The sequence below is a fragment of the Anomaloglossus baeobatrachus genome, chromosome 5 (assembly GCF_048569485.1).
Source record: "Anomaloglossus baeobatrachus isolate aAnoBae1 chromosome 5, aAnoBae1.hap1, whole genome shotgun sequence".
NCBI classification, from domain to species: Eukaryota; Metazoa; Chordata; class Amphibia; order Anura; family Aromobatidae; genus Anomaloglossus; species Anomaloglossus baeobatrachus.
In genome coordinates this window covers 119446430-119464216 of record NC_134357.1, presented here as the reverse complement: position 1 = coordinate 119464216, position 17787 = coordinate 119446430, and the positions used below count along the sequence as shown (strand labels likewise).

General features: G+C 49.5%; 1 protein-coding gene across 8 annotated transcripts in view; it reads left to right on the top strand.

Annotated features, from left to right (window-relative positions):
• PPP3CB (protein phosphatase 3 catalytic subunit beta) overlaps nucleotides 1-17787 on the top strand; it is a 115531-nt gene that overhangs the window by 35416 nt on the left and 62328 nt on the right. For all 8 annotated transcript variants that reach the window (XM_075348820.1, XM_075348824.1, XM_075348819.1 and 5 more), the window contains exons 2-3: nucleotides 2390-2590; nucleotides 2850-2974. In XM_075348820.1, coding sequence (XP_075204935.1) covers nucleotides 2390-2590; nucleotides 2850-2974 — 326 coding nt within the window. The remainder of the gene's footprint in view (nucleotides 1-2389; nucleotides 2591-2849; nucleotides 2975-17787) is intronic.

Sequence of the window (17787 nt, the reverse complement as noted above, 5' to 3'; positions counted from 1 at the left end):
GGAGGCGGCCCTCATGCCGGATGGTCTCAGAAGACACAATAAGGCTATGTGTGCACATTGCGTAACTTCATGAGTTAACGCTGCGTATTGCACTGCAGCGAAAACTCATGCGCCCTGCGTCCCCAGCACAATCTATGAAGCTTGTGCATAATCCATACGCACGTTGCGTTTTAGAGCACAGTGATTTGTATGCTGAAATTTTGATCCAATTCGCTGCACTCAAAAAAGCAACATGTCACTTATTTCATGCGGTCTAGATGCTGCTCCCACTCTGTGTATGGGAGAGGCAGCCTCCCGAGCGCAGGAAATCTGCCTCTATTCTGCAAATAAGAAAGCCACGGAGACACCATCATGTGTTTCTCAACGCTGCCAGGAAACTAGCCAGGTCTTTCACCGGGAAGGAACAACCACAGGATTCTATTTTGCAGACACACCGCATCCATTACCCAGTGTTTCTGCAGCAATTTGAAACGCACATGCACTGCCAAATCGCTGCAGAATTTTCAGCATGGACACTACGCAAAGTGCGCACATAGCCTAACAGTGCACTCTTCTCTGATGCTCACTAGTTTGCATCAAAGCAAGCTGTCATTGTGCACAGTGCACATTGTTCTGGGACAAGCCCAACCCCTAAACACGCGTCACTGATGATACTTAATTTCAGGGAGCGGCCGAGGCTGTGACAATGACCCCAGCTTTTGCCCCTGATGACACTTTGAGTATCCCAGCATGCACTGGCATTCTCAAGTAAGGTCATCAAAAAAGAAATTATTAAACAAGCATCGGAGCGTGCGCAAATGTAAAAAAGAAATCTGCACCGATGTTTCTCATAGTCTTCACGGCAGTGTTCAATACAGTGGTGCTGTAGATCGCGGTACGCTCATGCGCGGACTCGGCGCTAATTTAATGAAGACCTTAGTACTGTGGTAATGACCACGCATCGCCAACAGAAGCAATGGCGGCGTAACACGACATTCAAATAAAGAAAATAAGGCAAGCCTTAGGACCCCGGAGGAGGAGGAAGAAACGCGAGGACCCGAACCACAATGACCCGCTCATGTTGCACTTGTCAATCAAAGTGCAGGGCTTTTCTTTGATTAACGATATTTAATCAACCAAGTATCCAATCTTTCTACAACAGGTATGCCTGGATTCAGCACCTTACTGCCTGTATGCACTGTTTTTACCTCATATAGCAAATACCTGCTGGTTGGTCCTCTTTAGGCTCTGTGTGCATTAGAAAATAGAATTTTCTTAAAATCCCGCACCCTCTGAAAGATTACCGCACCTGCAGTAAAATACCGCAGCAAACCACGCCCAAAAACCACATGCGGATTTACCGCGGTATTGCCGCAAACTTTCCACAGGTTGTTCCCTGCGTTTTATTACCATTATTTTATCTATGGCAAACACCGCAGGTTCTTGCAGAAAAGAAGTGACATGCTCATCCTTTTTGCTTCAGAAATTCTGCAGCAAAACCTGCAGGTGAAAAAACTGCAGTGTGTGCACACCATTTTTTTTTTTTTTTCCATAGGCTTTGCTGGGGAAGGACTGCAGCAAGGTTATGAACGTTTTCTGCAGCAATTCATGCAGCCAAACCGCAGCGTGCACACAGGGCCTTAGACCATCATAAATCAGCGCTAAATTGTGACTTCTGGTGAAAGGTACAAAAAAGTTATTCAAGACCTGGCGCTTCAGCTTCTTGATTCTTCCCCTTGACATTTTCCTGCTCTTTTCCAAGGGGGTTCATCACTGGTCTTGAGGACTAGATACCGGCCACGTTATTTCAGTCCTACTCTGAAAAGCTGCAGCCTTTTTAGAAAAAACCTACTTTGAAAAGCCAGCTGGGGACGATGTGTCTCGGATGACTCGTCCAAGGCAGGTCTCCCGCTGGCTGCTCCCCTAGACTGACAGGTCTGTCCCTATGTATGTGTATAGTGAGAGATCGGTCAGTGATGGGGAGCGGGGCGAGGAATGCCATCAGGGAGCTGTTTTGGTTTAGTCATCTGAGAAGCCTAGTTCCCGGCTTTACGAAGTAGGATTTCTCTGTTTACCATGAAACTATGTATTGTTTTCATATCGCAGCAATAACGCAGTCGGTGTGTTTCCCGCTGGCTTGGACAGCATGAATTAGCTGAAATGTTCCTTTAATGTTTTGTGCAGCTGTTTTATTTGTGAATAGCTACTTGTAAACCTTAGGGGAGTACAGATACCAATGAGATCTCTGAGAGCCCTGGATCGCTGGGTGCCTGGCCTCAGACAGCGGAGGTTGCTGTGTCCTTCTTGCCATAGTAGTTCTTGTTTTTCTGTGTCTTCTGTTGGTAAGTTAGGTTTAGTCCTGTGCTTTTGAGTGTCTGTTAATTTATATTAATACATCTTCTTTTTGCAGCTGTCCCTTTTCCCCCAACACACCGATTAACATCTGACGAAGTATTTGACATTGATGGAAAACCCAAAGTGGACGTTTTGAAGAACCACTTAATAAAAGAAGGTCGGGTAGATGAAGAAATTGCACTTCGGATCATCAATGAGGGTGCTGCGATTTTACGGCGAGAGAAGACCATGATAGAAGTTGAAGCTCCTATAACGGGTGAATATATTTTACTTCTGAATGAACCCGAGGTGCTTATCATGCCATCTGCCAAATGGTTGCTGCATTAAAACATGTTCCATTAGTAAGCCCTGTCAATAGAGTATAACTGTTATCAACATCCTCAATAATTGTCTTGCTCCCCTGTTTTTCAGATAGCAGGGATTTCCATGTGCTGTGTTTTTTCTTATTTCTGTGTGTACTTGTGATTTGTTCAGCAGTTGACTTTTTTTTTTTTTTTTTCTTTCCTTTCCTCCAGTTTGCGGTGATATTCATGGGCAGTTTTTCGACTTGATGAAGTTGTTTGAAGTAGGAGGATCGCCAGCAAATACAAGATACCTCTTCTTGGGAGATTACGTAGACAGAGGGTATTTTAGTATAGAGGTAAATGCATTTTTGTCTCCGTGGTTTAATAAAATTCAATATTAGCGTTGTGCGTTATCATAACTTGTGTTTCTCATACCCGCTTAAAATGGCCAGTTTTTAAGCTTAATTTACTGTATTTGTAGTATAGGAGACTTGTTCGCGGTGACTATGTATCAGTAAGCATTGCACACTCTGCCAAGTGTTATTTGAATGTAGCTTTGCATATGTAGTAATGTATTATTGATGTTTCCCCCTAGCTTATAATGGAAAGCTTTCTTTTGTAGCTCTACAGTGGGCTTAGACCAAGGCTACCTAACCCTTAAACTCCACATGAATACAGCCATTACATGGGCACCTGCTTTTCAATTGTCGCTCTCCAGGCTGGAAAGAGTGAGTGATCCTTCAGGGCTAGAAGTGCTCTTTGTTAGGCCTAGGACACACGGCAAGAAAAACTGTGCGAGTGGAATGAGATAATAAATCACATTCCACTCGGACCAATATTACTCTATGGGCCCGCTCCCATGAGCGATTATTTTCTCAGCCCTAATCGGATCGAGAAAACAGTCACAGCATTCTGCAGATTCAAGTCTATGGGGCGAAAGAAACATTGCAGTGCTCTCAGGTTACACCGGACCACAGTCGCACGACGCTCTGCTCCCACTGTGCTGCGAGCGTGTGCCGAGCGTCATGCGAGCACTCGCACAAATCCCCGTGTGGCCGCGGCCTTAGAGTGATGTATTTGGGTTTTTTTATCTTGCCTAAGTCATGTTCATTATATTACAACTTGTATAAAAAGATCTACTCTACATCTAAGCTTCTACTTCTATGTAGGTGCAGGAGTCTTGGCAGCAAACAAATACTACTGCTGAACCTCCAATACCTCCCCAGAAGTATCAAACAAAAACTAAAGTGCATTACTTACAACAGCTTTGTCCCCCTTCCCACACTGCCCCCCACTGGTGTTTACTCATGATGACAGAGAGTATTGCAGACTTCCCTCTTCCCGCCTGCTCATTTGTCATATCTGGTCTATGACCTGGGTGCAGGAGGTGGGCACTCCTGGCATGGTCATTATGTCAGTGCAGGTATTTCACCCCTTCTAGCTGAGGAAGCAGAGCTGGTATCATCATCACAGTGCCTGCTTTGTGTCAGAGCCGACCACCAACAAGGATCCGTGACTCACGTTGAAGGCTGCCTCTCGTCATACACAGCTGAGCAAACTTGTAAAAGCTGTCTTTTTCTAACTAGAAGACAAGCCTAGGTTTAGACAACAGAAAATTGGAAAGTAGTCCTGCTCAGGCCGGATGCACACATCCTTGTTTCACAGTTCAAGTACGGACTGCGATGTGCCAAGCTCAAACTCAACAGCTTTATGTATGATTATGAGGGTGTTGGGTTTAGGAGACCCACGACCAGTCCGTACGCAGATCATGAAACCTGTGTCATTAAAAATTAATGATGATTTAAAGGGAATCTATCTGTATTATTAACCCTCATAAGCCATCTATATGGGCATGTAGGTGATAGGAAGCTGATTAATATACTCTATCTGCTATCCGATGTCTTATTTCAGAGAAATACATTTTTGTTACATGTAAACGAGCTCTTCCAGGCTATGGGCCGGACACGGAGTCTGTATGAGAATCTGCCACCAAAGCTTATTTTTTTAAAGGGAACCGGTCACCACTTTTTTGGCGTTAAAGCTGCGGCCACCACCACCGGGCTCTTATATACAGCAATCTAACATGCTGTATATAAGAGCCCAGGCCACTGTGACCACATAAAAAAACACTTCATACTACTTACCTAACGGTCGCTTGGTTGGCCAGGTGGACGTCTCCGCTGTCCGGTGCTGGCGCCGCCTCTTTTGGCCATCTTCGTCGTCCTACTTCTCTAGCCGCGGGGATGACGCGTCCGACATCATACACACTCGCTGGCATTCAGATCCTGAGCAGGGCAGATCAAAGTATTGTAGTGCGCCTGCGCAGGATCGGCGAGTGTATGACGTAGACAAGTCATGCACACAGGCTTCAGAAAGAGGACGAAGATGACCGAAAGAGGCGGCGCCGGAGAACGGACACACCCATAACGCCCACCGCTTGACCGTTTGGTATTATAAAAGTATTTTTTAGGTAAGTAATATAAAGTGTTTTTTATGTTCTCACAGCAGCCTGGGCTCTTGTATACAGCATGTTAGAATTCTGTATATAAGAGCCCGGTGGTAGTGGCCGCAGCTTATAGGCCAAAAAAGTAGTGAGAGGTTCCCTTTAATAAAAGGAGGCGTTACCAGGGTGAGACAAGTAATTAACACTTGACAGTAGAACGGAACTTTGTCTTTTTGCAAACACATTTGCTATCCAACAATATTGCCACCCTGTCTGTCTGTGAGATGAAGAGTTAGGCCCAAGACACACTGCATGAAAATCAGTGCAAGTGGAGTACGATAAAAAACCCATTCCACTCGGACCAATATTACTGTGTCAGCACACATGAACAATTATTTTCTTTGTCGCTCCATTGGGAGACCCAGACAATTGGGTGTATAGCTTCTGCCTCCGGAGGCCACACAAAGTATTACACTTTAAAAAGTGTAACCCCTCCCCTCTGCCTATACACCCTCCCGTGCATCACAGGCTCCTCAGTTTTATGCTTTGTGTGGAAGGAGGCACACATCCACTCATGCATTCTCATATTAGTTATGTCGGTTGGAAGAAAAGAGGGCCCCACGGGGTCCCCGGCATGTTCCCTTCTCACCCCACTACGTCGGCGGTGTTGTTAAGGTTGAAGTACCCATTGCGGGTACAAAGGCTGGAGCAACATGCCGTCTCCTTCACCATCCCTTAGCGGCTCTGGGAGAAGTGGGATCCTAAGCGGTCATCCATTTACTGGGACCGTGCTCCCTCCGCAGCCCCTGTGGGAACCTGCCGGACCGGAGCCTATTCAACCTCAGGGACCGGGCCCTGCAACTCAAAGGTACTCTGTGTCCCCATTGGGGACTGTGCAGGGAGCGCACCTTCTTCCCGGAAGCGGCGGCAGCTGCTGAATTGAGAAGGCCGGTGGACTTCCGCGCCGACCGTGCCTGCTTGTCGGGCGCGGTCTCAAATTTAGTCCCCGGCTTCATCGCGGCCTAGTCGCAAAAATCCCGCCCCCGGGCCTGCCTATCAGGGGTAAGGGCGGGATTACCGACCTGACGTCGGATGTGAGGGCTGGAGCATCCTGCATGTTTCCTCCCCCGTCACTGATCACTGTGGGGACCCCAGATTCCCGCACTTTCCTGGCGCCGCCCACGGCTCCACTCCTCCCCTGAGAGCTCCGGCAGACATTTTTTGGGCATTCTGCCGGTGGAGGATTCTCAGTGAACAGCTCTGCAGCTCCGGGGGACCTAAGGCAGGGAATCTGGAGGACACACTCCGCTTGTTAGCGGTCGGTAAACCACACCGGTCACCCGGTGCTGGTCCCCCTAGGGTGCCGGAATGAATATATATATATATCTATATATATATATATCTATATCTATATCTGTTCGGTCGGGCTGTATACCCCTTTTTTCCCATATACCCTCAGTGATCACTCTCCTAGGAGACAACAGCATGTCGTCCACAAGGAGCAAAGCTGTTAAGGCACAGGGTTTTTTTGCGGCCTGTACCTCTTGTGGGGCTATGTTACCTGCGGGTTCCACCTACCCTCACTGTGAGCAATGCTCGACCCCTGTTTCGCTTGCTCAGCCGGAGCCTCGGTCACTAGTGGGCCCCTCGGCTCATGTAGACCCCCCTGCTCCCCCTGTCCAGGCGGCAGGGACAGAGTTCGCCTCTTTTGCTGAGAAACTCTCTGAGTCACTCTCACAATCCATGGCTCAGTCTATGGACAAATGGTCTGCCAAGCTGCTAGAAGCTTTGCAGTCCAGACCGGTCCTTTCACAGGCCCTGGCCCCTGTTGGCTCGTCGCCTCCAGGCCCCTCTCGGTCCGCGCCGCAACGCGCTCCCAGGTTGGCCCCTAAGTCTCAGGCGGAGGACTCCTGCCCGGACCACAGTCCTAGACCGGCTAAGCGGGCTCGCTGGGAATCTTCCCTGACTTCCTCACGCTGCTCGGGTTCCCAGCTTGAGGACTCTCTGGAGGACGAGGCGGACGTCGCAGCTCAGGGCTCTGACCCTGACGTCGCCCTTAACCTTGATACACCTGAAGGGGACGCCTTAGTGAATGATCTTATCTCGTCCATCAACCAGGTGTTGGATCTCTCTCCCCTGCCTCCTACTGTAGAGGAGTCTGCGTCTCAACAGGAGAAACACCAGTTTCGGTTCCCCAAACGTACACGCAGTGCGTTTTTCGATCACTCTAACTTCAGAGACGCTGTCCAGAAGCCCAGAGCGGTCCCGGACAAGCACTTTACTAAGCGCCTCACTGACACGCGTTACCCCTTCCCATCTGAAGTCGTTAAGGGTTGGGCTCACTGTCCCAAGGTGGATCCTCCAGTCTCAAGATTGGCGGCTAGATCCGTGGTATCGGTTGTAGATGGCTCATCGCTAAAGGATGCCACTGACAGGCAGATAGAGCTGCTGGTGAAGTCCATCTATGAGGCCACGGGCGCGTCTTTTGCCCCGGCCTTTGCAGCCGTGTGGGCACTCCAAGCTATCTCGGCTTGTCTGGCTGAGATTAATGCTGTTAGACGTAATTCTGCTCCGCAAGTTGCGTCTTTGACCTCTCAAGCGTCAGCCTTTTCATCCTATGCCATGAACGCAGTCCTGGACTCGGCTAGCCGTACAGCTGTAGCATCCGCTAACTCTGTGGCAGTCTGCAGGGCCATGTGGCTGCGCGAATGGAAGGCAGACTCTGCCTCCAAGAGGTTCTTAACCGGTTTACCGTTTTCTGGCGACCGTTTGTTTGGCGAACGATTGGATGAGATTATTAAGGAATCCAAGGGAAAGGACTCCTCCTTACCCCAGTCCAAACCTAAGAAACCTCAGCAACGAAAAATACAATCGAGGTTTCGGTCCTTCGTCCCTCCGCCAAGCCCCAATCCTCTTTGTCCAGCAGGCCGGAGAAAGGCCAGAGGAACTCCTATGCGTGGCGGTCCAAGTCACGCCCCCAAAAGGCCGCAGGAGGCACTGCCTCCAAGACGGCCTCCTCATGACTCTCGGCCTCCCCTAGCCGCATCCTCGGTCGGTGGCAGGCTCTCCCGCTTTGGCGACGCCTGGTGGCCCCATGTTCAAGACCGATGAGTGAGAGACATTCTGTCTCACGGTTACAGGATAGAGTTCAGCTCTCGTCCTGCGGCTTGTTTCTTCAGAACCTCTCCGCCCCCCGCTCAGGCCGACGCACTTTTTCAGGCAGTGGACGCTCTGAAGACAGAAGGAGTTGTGATCCCCGTTCCCCTTCAGGAACGTGGTCGCGGCTTTTACTCCAACTTGTTCGTGGTGCCAAAAAAGGACGGATCACACATCCACTCATGCATTCTCATATTATATCGGTTGGAAGAAAAGAGGGCCCCCACGGGGCCCCCGGCATGTTCCCTTCTCACCCCACTATGTCGGTGGTGTTGTTAAGGTTGAGGTACCCATTGCGGGTACAAAGGCCGGAGCCTCATGCCGTCTCCTTCACCATCCCTTAGCGGCTCTGGGAGAAGTGGCATCCTGAATGGTCAGCCATTTGCTAGGACCGTGCTCCCTCCGCAGCCCCTGGGGGAATCTGCCGGACCGGAGTCTATTTAACCTCAGGGACCGGGCCCTGCAACTCTAAGGTACTCTGTGTCCCCATTGGGGAATATGCAGGAGCGCACCTTCTTCCCGGACGCTGCGGCAGCTGCTGAATTGAGAAGACCGGCGGACTTCCGCGCCGACCGTGCCTGCTTGTCGGGCGCGGTCTCAAATTTAGTCCCCGGCTTCATCGCGGCCTAGTTGCAAAAATCCCGCCCCCGGGCCTGCCTGTCAGGGGTAAGGGCGGGACTGCCGACCTGACGTCGGATGTGAGGGCTGGAGCATCCTGCATGTTTCCTCCCCCCTCACTGATCACTGTGGGGACCCCAGATTCCCGCACTTTCCTGGCGCCGCCCACTGCTCCACTCCTCCCCTGAGATCTCCGGCAGCCATTTTTTGGGCATTCTGCCGGTGGAGGATTCTCAGGAACAGCTCTGCAGCTCCAGGGGACCTAAAGCTGGGAATCTGGAGGCACACACTCCGCTTGTTAGCGGTCAGTAAGCCACACCGGTCACCCGGTGCTGGTCGCCCCCAGGGTGCCGGAATAGATACGTATTTATATATATATTTCTGTTCGGTAGGGCTGTATACCCCTTTTTTCCCATATACCCTCAGTGATCACTCTCCTAGGAGACAACAGCATGTCGTCCACAAGGAGCAAAGCTGTTAAGGCACAGGGTTTTTTTGCGGCCTGTACCTCTTGTGGGGCTATGTTACCTGCGGGTTCCACCTACCCTTACTGTGAGCAATGCTCGACCCCTGTTTCGCTTGCTCAGCCGGAGCCTCGGTCACTAGTGGACCCCTCGGCTCATGTAGACCCCCCTGCTCCCCCTGTCCAGGCGGCAGGGACAGAGTTCTCCTCTTTTGCTGAGAAACTCTGAGTCACTTTCACAATCCATGGCTCAGTCTATGGACAAATGGTCTGCCAAGCTGCTAGAAGCTTTGCAGTCCAGACCGGTCCTTACACAGGCCCCGACCCCTGTTGGATCGTCACCTCCAGGCCCCTCTCGGTCTGAGCCGCAGCGCGCTCCCAGGTTGGGCCCTAGGTCCCACGCGGAGGAGTCCTGCCAGGACCACAGTCCTAGACAGGCTAAGCGGGCTCGCTGGGAATCTTCCCCGACTTCTTCATGCTGCTCGGGTTCCCAGCTTGAGGACTCTCTGGAGGACGAGGCGGACGTCGCAGCTCAGGGTTCTGACCCTGATGTCGCCCTTAACTTTGATACACCTGAGGGGGACGCATTAGTGAATGATCTTATCTCGTCCATCAACCAGGTGTTGGATGTCTCTCCCCCGCCTCCTACTGTGGAGGAGTCGGCGTCTCAGCAGGAGAAACACCAGTTTCGGTTCCCCAAACGTACACGTAGTGCGTTCTTCGATCACTCTAACTTCAGAGACGCTGTCCAGAAGCCCAGAGCGGTTCCGGACAAGCGCTTTACTAAGCGCCTCACTGACACGCGTTACCCCTTCCCCGCTGAAGTCGTTAAGGGTTGGGCTCAATGTCCCAAGGTGGATCCTCCAGTCTCTAGATTGGCGGCTAGATCTGTGGTATCGGTGGCAGATGGCTCATCGCTAAAGGATGCCACTGACAGGCAGATAGAGCTCCTGGTGAAGTCCATCTTTGAGGCCACGGGTGCGTCTTTTGCCCCGGCCTTTGCAGCCGTGTGGGCACTCCAAGCTATCTCGGCTTGTCTGACTGAGATTGATGCTGTCACACGTAATTCTGCTCCGCAAGTTGCGTCTTTGACTTCTCAAGCGTCAGCTTTTTCTTCCTACGCCATGAACGCAGTCCTAGACTCGGCTAGCCGTACAGCTGTGGCATCCGCTAACTCTGTGGTAGTCCGCAGGGCCATGTGGCTGCGCGAATGGAAGGCAGTCTCTGCCTCCAAGAGGTTCTTAACCGGTTTGCCGTTTTCTGGCGAACGCTTGTTTGGCGAACGATTGGATGAGATTATTAAGGAATCCAAGGGAAAGGACTCATCCTTACCCCAGTCCAGACCTAAGAGACCTCAACAACGGAAAATACAATCGAGGTTTCGGTCCTTTCGTCCCTCCGCCAAGCCCCAATCCTCTTCGTCCAGCAGGCAGGAGAAAGGCCAGAGGAACTCCTATGCGTGGCGGTCCAAGTCACGCCCCCAAAAGGCCGCAGGAGGCACTGCCTCCAAGGCGGCCTCCTCATGACTCTCGGCATCCCCTAACCGCATCCTCGGTCGGTGGCAGGCTCTCCCGCTTTGGCGACGCCTGGTGGCCACATGTTCAAGACCGATGGGTGAGAGACATTCTGTCTCACGGTTACAGGATAGAGTTCAGCTCCCGTCCTGCTGCTCGTTTCTTCAGAACCTCTCCGCCCCCCCGCTCAGGCCGACGCACTTTTTCAGGCGGTGGACGCTCTGAAGACAGAAGGAGTTGTGACCCCCGTTCCCCTTCAGGAACGTGGTCGCGGCTTTTACTCCAACTTGTTCGTGGTGCCAAAAAAGGATGGATCATTCCGTCCCGTTCTGGACCTCAAACTGCTCAACAGACACGTGAGAACCAGACGGTTTCGGATGGAATCTCTCCGCTCGGTCATCGCCTCGATGTCACAAGGAGACTTCCTAGCATCGATCGACATCAAGGATGCTTATCTCCACGTGCCGATCGCACCCGAACATCAACGCTTCTTGCGTTTCGCCATCAGGGGCGAACACCTTCAGTTAGTGGTATTGCCTTTCGGCCTGGCGACAGCCCCACGGGTTTTCACCAAAGTCATGGCATCCGTCGTGGCGGTCCTACACTCTCAGGGCCACTCGGTGATTCCCTACCTAGACGATCTCCTAGTCGGGGCCCCTTCTCGGGTGGCGTGTCAACACAGCCTTACAGTCGCTTTGACGACTCTCCAGCAGTTCGGGTGGATCATCAACTTCCCAAAATCCAAGTTGACACCGACCCAATCACTGACTTACCTCGGGATGGAGTTTCATACACAGTCAGCGGTAGTCAAGCTACCGCGAGACAAACGCTTTCTCTGCAGGCAGGGGTGCAATCACTTCTTCGGAGTCAGTCACACCCCTTAAGGCGCCTCATGCACTTCCTGGGGAAGATGGTGGCAGCGATGGAGGCAGTGCCGTTCGCGCAATTCCATCTACGGCAGCTCCAATGGGACATTCTCCGCAAATGGGACAGGAGGTCGGCTTCCCTCGACAGGAACGTCTCTCTTTCCCTTGCAACCAAGACGTCACTTCAGTGGTGGCTCCTTCCCAACTCTGTATCGCAGGGAAAATCCTTCCTACCCCCAACCTGGGCTGTGGTCACCACGGACGCGAGCCTGTCAGGGTGGGGAGCGGTTTTTCTCCACCACAGGGCTCAGGGAACCTGGACTCCAATGGAGTCTTCCCTGCATATCAATGTTCTGGAAATAAGGGCAGTGTATCTAGCCCTATTGGCTTTTCAGCGGTGGCTGGAGGGCAGGCAGATCCGTATCCAGTCGGACAACGCCACTGCCGTCGCATACATCAACCACCAAGGCGGCACTCGCAGTCGTCAAGCCTTCCAGGAAGTCCGGCGGATTCTGCAGTGGGTGGAAGCCACAGTCTCCACCATCTCCGCAGTTCACATCCCGGGCGTAGAAAACTGGGAAGCAGATTTTCTCAGTCGTCAGGGCATGGATGCGGGGGAATGGTCTCTGCACCCAGAAGTGTTTCGAGAGATCTGTCGCCGCTGGGGAACGCCGGACGTCGATCTCATGGCGTCACGGCACAACAACAAAGTCCCGGCATTCATGGCACGGTCTCAGGATCACAGAGCTCTGGCGGCGGACGCGTTAGTTCAGGACTGGTCGCAGTTCCGACTGCCTTATGTGTTTCCTCCTCTGGCGATGCTGCCCAGAGTGTTACGCAAGATCAGGTCCGACTTCCGTCGCGCCATTCTCGTCGCTCCAGACTGGCCGAGGCGGTCGTGGTACCCGGATCTGTGGGATCTTACGGTGGGTCAGCCGTGGGCGCTTCCAGACCGCCCAGACTTGCTGTCACAAGGGCCATTTTTCCATCTGAATTCTGTGGCCCTCAACCTGACTGTGTGGCCATTGAGTCCTGGCTCCTAGCGTCTTCAGGGTTATCTCAGGATGTCATTGCCACCATGAGACAAGCCAGGAAGCCAACGTCCGCCAAGATCTATTACAGGTCTTGGCAAATCTTCTTATCCTGGTGCTCTGATAACGGTTTCTCTCCATGGTCGTTTGCCTTACCCACTTTTCTTTCATTCCTCCAATCCGGAATGGACAAGGGTTTGTCACTCGGCTCTCTCAAGGGCCAAGTATCGGCGCTCTCCGTATTTTTTCAAAAGCGTCTAGCCAGGCTTCCGCAGGTCCGCACGTTCCTGCAGGGAGTTTGCCACATAGTCCCACCTTACAAGCGTCCGCTGGAACCCTGGGAACTTAACAGGGTGCTAACGGCTCTTCAGAAACCACCTTTCGAGCCGCTGCGGGATGTCTCTTTATCACGTCTTTCGCAAAAGGTGGCCTTTCTAGTGGCAATTACATCACTCCGGAGAGTGTCTGAGCTTGCAGCGCTATCATGCAAAGCCCCCTTCCTGGTGTTTCACCAGGATAAGGTGGTTCTGCGTCCGGTTCCGGAATTTCTCCCTAAGGTGGTATCTACTTTTCATCTCAATCAGGATATCTCCTTACCTTCATTTTGCCCTAATCCAATTCACCAATGTGAAAAGGATTTGCACTCTTTGGATCCGGTGAGAGCACTCCGGCTCTACGTGTCTCGCACGGCGCCCCTGCGTCGTTCAGATGCGCTCTTTGTCCTTGTCGCTGGCCAGCGTAAGGGTTCGCAGGCTTCCAAGTCAACCTTGGCTCGGTGGATCAAGGAACCGATTCTTGAAGCCTACCGTTCTTCTGGGCTTCCGCTTCCTTCAGGGCTGAAAGCCCATTCTACCAGAGCCATGGGTGCGTCCTGGGCATTGCGGCACAGGGCTACGGCTCAGCAGGTGTGTCAGGCAGCTACCTGGTCTAGTCTGCACACTTTCACGAAACACTATCAGGTGCATACCTATGCTTCGGCAGACGCCAGTCTAGGTAGGCGAGTCCTTCAGGCGGCGGTTGCCCACCTGTAAGAGGAGGGCCGTTCGGCTCTTTTTATTGAGGTATTCTTTTACCCACCCAGGGACTGCTTTTGGACGTCCCAATTGTCTGGGTCTCCCAATGGAGCGACAAAGAAGAAGGGAATTTTGTTTACTTACCGTAAATTCCTTTTCTTCTAGCTCCTATTGGGAGACCCAGCACCCGCCCCTGTTCCCTTCGGGCTGGTTGTTCTTTTGTGTACACATGTTGTTCATGTTGAATTGTTCTTTTGGTTCATGGTTCAGTTCTCCGAACATCCTTCGGATTGAATTTACCCTATACCAATTCATAAGTCTTCTCCTTCCTGCTTTTGCACCAAAACTGAGGAGCCCGTGATGCACGGGAGGGTGTATAGGCAGAGGGGAGGGGTTACACTTTTTAAAGTGTAATACTTTGTGTGGCCTCCGGAGGCAGAAGCTATACACCCAATTGTCTGGGTCTCCCAATAGGAGCTAGAAGAAAAGGAATTTACGGTAAGTAAACAAAATTCCCTTCTTCTCTGGCATAAGACATGGCATTGCAGGTATCAAAGTATCATTTTATTCAACTTTCCGTTACCTACTTGTCCATATGAACGATATAGGGTTGATCCTACTGACAGATTCCCTTTTAAGAAAATTGAGGGTGGAGGTTAAATGGCTGTTCTGGGACTTTAACATTGATGACCTATGCTGGGGATAGGTCATCAATGTGTGATTGGTGGGGTTGTGAGACCAGACACCTCCCCCTAATCAGCTGGTCTCAGTGTTGTCAGTGGCCGGAACTACTTGGTTGTGGAGCTGCACAGCTCAATCAACTTTATAGGGCTGATGCTGGGTACTGCATATCCACCCTTAATTCGAATGAATAGTGGTCGGATGTGCAGTTCCTGGCCATGGCCACTATTCAGTCCGCGGAGCTGTAACTGATTAGTTACAGTCATAAGTGGCATCAGAGACAGCTGATCAGACATTTGATGACCTATACTAAGTAAAGGCCATCACTGGTAAAACCCTGGAGAAGCCCTTTAATGTCACTTAACCTACTGTAAGTAATTGGCAAATCACGTTGTCAAAACAGCAGCTTCTCTTTAGCTCTGCTTTTTTGCCCAGTTGTGACTACCAATGTCATGCTTATTGATAGCCCTCTGACTAACTGTGGGAACCAGCTGTCAATCAGCATGAAGTCCTCGGTCACGCCCCGTCTACAGAACGGCCCAGAAGAGAGAGTGCTGCTCTGTTGACATTGAGCAGCTGACTCGCTCTGAGCCAGCATCAGGTAGAACAGGTAGATAGTTGGCAACCTACTTTTGGACTGTAGTGTAAAAAAAAAAAAAAAAGTCATGGACAATCTCTGCGAAACGAGTTGTACTTTAAATTAAATCATGAGTTTTACCAAATAGTGTATTGGAAAGCGGCAAACAATTTCCAAATGCAGAAAATGGCAAAAAAAAAAAAGTTTGCACAATTGTTTTGAGCAGGGCTGTGGAGTCGGTAAGCCAAACCTTCGACTCCGACTCCGACTCCTCAAATTCTCTTGCACCGACTCCGACTCCGACTCCGACTCCGGCTCCGACTCCTACATATATTGCTTATAGTTAGGTGAAAAATTTATTGTAGTACATGAATATGTGTATGTGAACATCAGACATTTAATAATTTTTATGATACAATAATCAAGATATTTGGATAGAACATAAAATATATTTATTGGAATACAACTTTAGAACACAAAAAACTGTAATAAATTGTAAATATGTAATACACTATGTAATATACAGTAGATTACATATATATCTTGTGTGTGTATATACACTGTATATATATATATATATGTATATACAGTGTATATACACACACAAGATATATATGTAATCTACTGTATATTACATAGTGTATTACATATTTACAATTTATTACAGTTTTTTGTGTTCTAAAGTTGTATTCCAATAAATATATTTTATGTTCTATCCAAATATCTTGATTATTGTATCATAAAAACAATTAAATGTCTGATGTTCACATTGTACTACAATACATTTTTCACTTAAATATAAGCATTATACTAAATGTTATTATTTAGTAAAATATTCAGCACATTCTGCATTGCACTCCTGTCCCCAATTTATTATATATTTTAGGAGTCGGAGTCGGTGCATTTTATACCGACTCCGACTCCGACTCCACCAAAATGAGCTCCGACTCCGACTCCACGACTCCGACTCCGACTCCACAGCCCTGGTTTTGAGATACTTTATTCACTGTGTTTATTATATGGTAAAACTGATGTGTCGCTGTGTGAGCCTCAGGTCGGTACAAGTTCATAGACACCAAACATGTATAGGTTTACTTTTATCTAAGGGGTTAAAAAAAGTCAGAAGTTTGTCCAAAAAAAGGCTTATGTTTTGCACCATTTTCCACAACCCGTAGCGTTCTCATTTTTTGGGATCTGAGGCTCAGTAACTGCTTATTTTTTGTGTCTCGAGCGGACGTTTCTAACTGTACCATTATTGCGCAGATGCTACATTTTGATCTCCTGTTTATTGCATTGTGCGCAAAATGTGTGGCGACCAAAAAACAATTTTGGCATTTTGAATTTTTTTTGCTGCTACGCCATTTACCGATCAGATTAATTGATTTTATATTTTGATAGGTAGGGCATTTCTGAATGTGGCGATACCAAATGTGTGTATTTTTATTTACCCATTAATTTTTGAATAGGGCGAAAGGGGGTGATTTGAACTTTTTTTTTTTTTTTTTTTTTTTACTTTACTAGTCACCCTAGGGGACTATAAGAATCAGCAATCTGATCGCTCATTCATATCTGCTGTTCACAGCTGTGGACACCAGATATGCTCCTCTCCTATTTTACACAGCTCTCTGTGTGAGATATGAAGTGAGTCATATGAGCTACAGGAGTAATCACATGACCCTGTGCTACCATGACAACCATCGGATCAATGTGATCACGTCACGTGACGGGCGGTGAGTAAAGGAATACCGCTACCGCTATTATAATGCCGCTGTGACAGTTTCACAGCGGCATTTAAGGAGTTAACAGGTACGGGCAGATCGTGGATCTGCTTGTACCTGGTAGGCTCACATGTCAGCTGTATAAATCGGCAGTCGGGGGGGGGGGGGGGGGGTGGATTAACACTGACCGCTAGGATGTAACTTTACTGCCCACGGTCGTTAAGGGGTTAAAGGCACTCTGTCAGCAGAGAATGACTGTTCAACATCAATTCATATTTTTGGATATAAAAGTTACAAAAATGTCAATTATATATTAAAAAATATAAAAACTTCCATTCCCTGAGGATTTTTCCCATTAAAGGGATTTAAATACACCTTCCCACCTGCTTGTTTTCCCTTTAATCTCCACCCCTCTCTTCTTTTTTGACAGCTCTGGCTCCATAGAGTAGAGAAGGGCAAAGATGGGTGGAAAACAAGCAGGTGGAGGGAGTGTTTAAATGTTTGGCCTCTTCATGATGCACAGAGCCTCGGTGCTTTGTCCGCACAGAACTGTTGAGTTCCTTTTAATCCTAAAACAGACTGTGCAGATGTTAAAGGGAATCTGACAGCAGGTTTTTGCTATGTAATCTGAAGCCAGCATGCTGCAAGGGTTAATAGAGAATTCAGGGATGCCTGTCTTGTCGAGGTCTGATCTGTTATTTATTTGATATGTATGTTTAACCAGCAAGACTTATCATTGCTGGGACTACAATGTCTTGTGCAGGGCGGTCTGGCATGCCCCCTGCTGTGATTGACACCGCACTATGTGCAATCTCTATTTGAGAGCCTGGTGTGGACAGGTCCGCTCTCTCAGCTCTGCTACATAACTAAATCGAAAAATTCAGATTGTGTCAGAACGGATGCATCCAGTAATCGAGGTGATACATTATTGGATTTAGAATCTCTTTTCCTACATTATGCTGCTCTCAAATTAGGTAGTAAAAACTGACAGTTTCCTTAAGGCTGGGCCACACTAGCACTACTGCAAGTGCATTGCATAACACTCGGCTCCCGCCCTGCTGGAGTGTAAGCTGAGTCGTGCCATTGTGA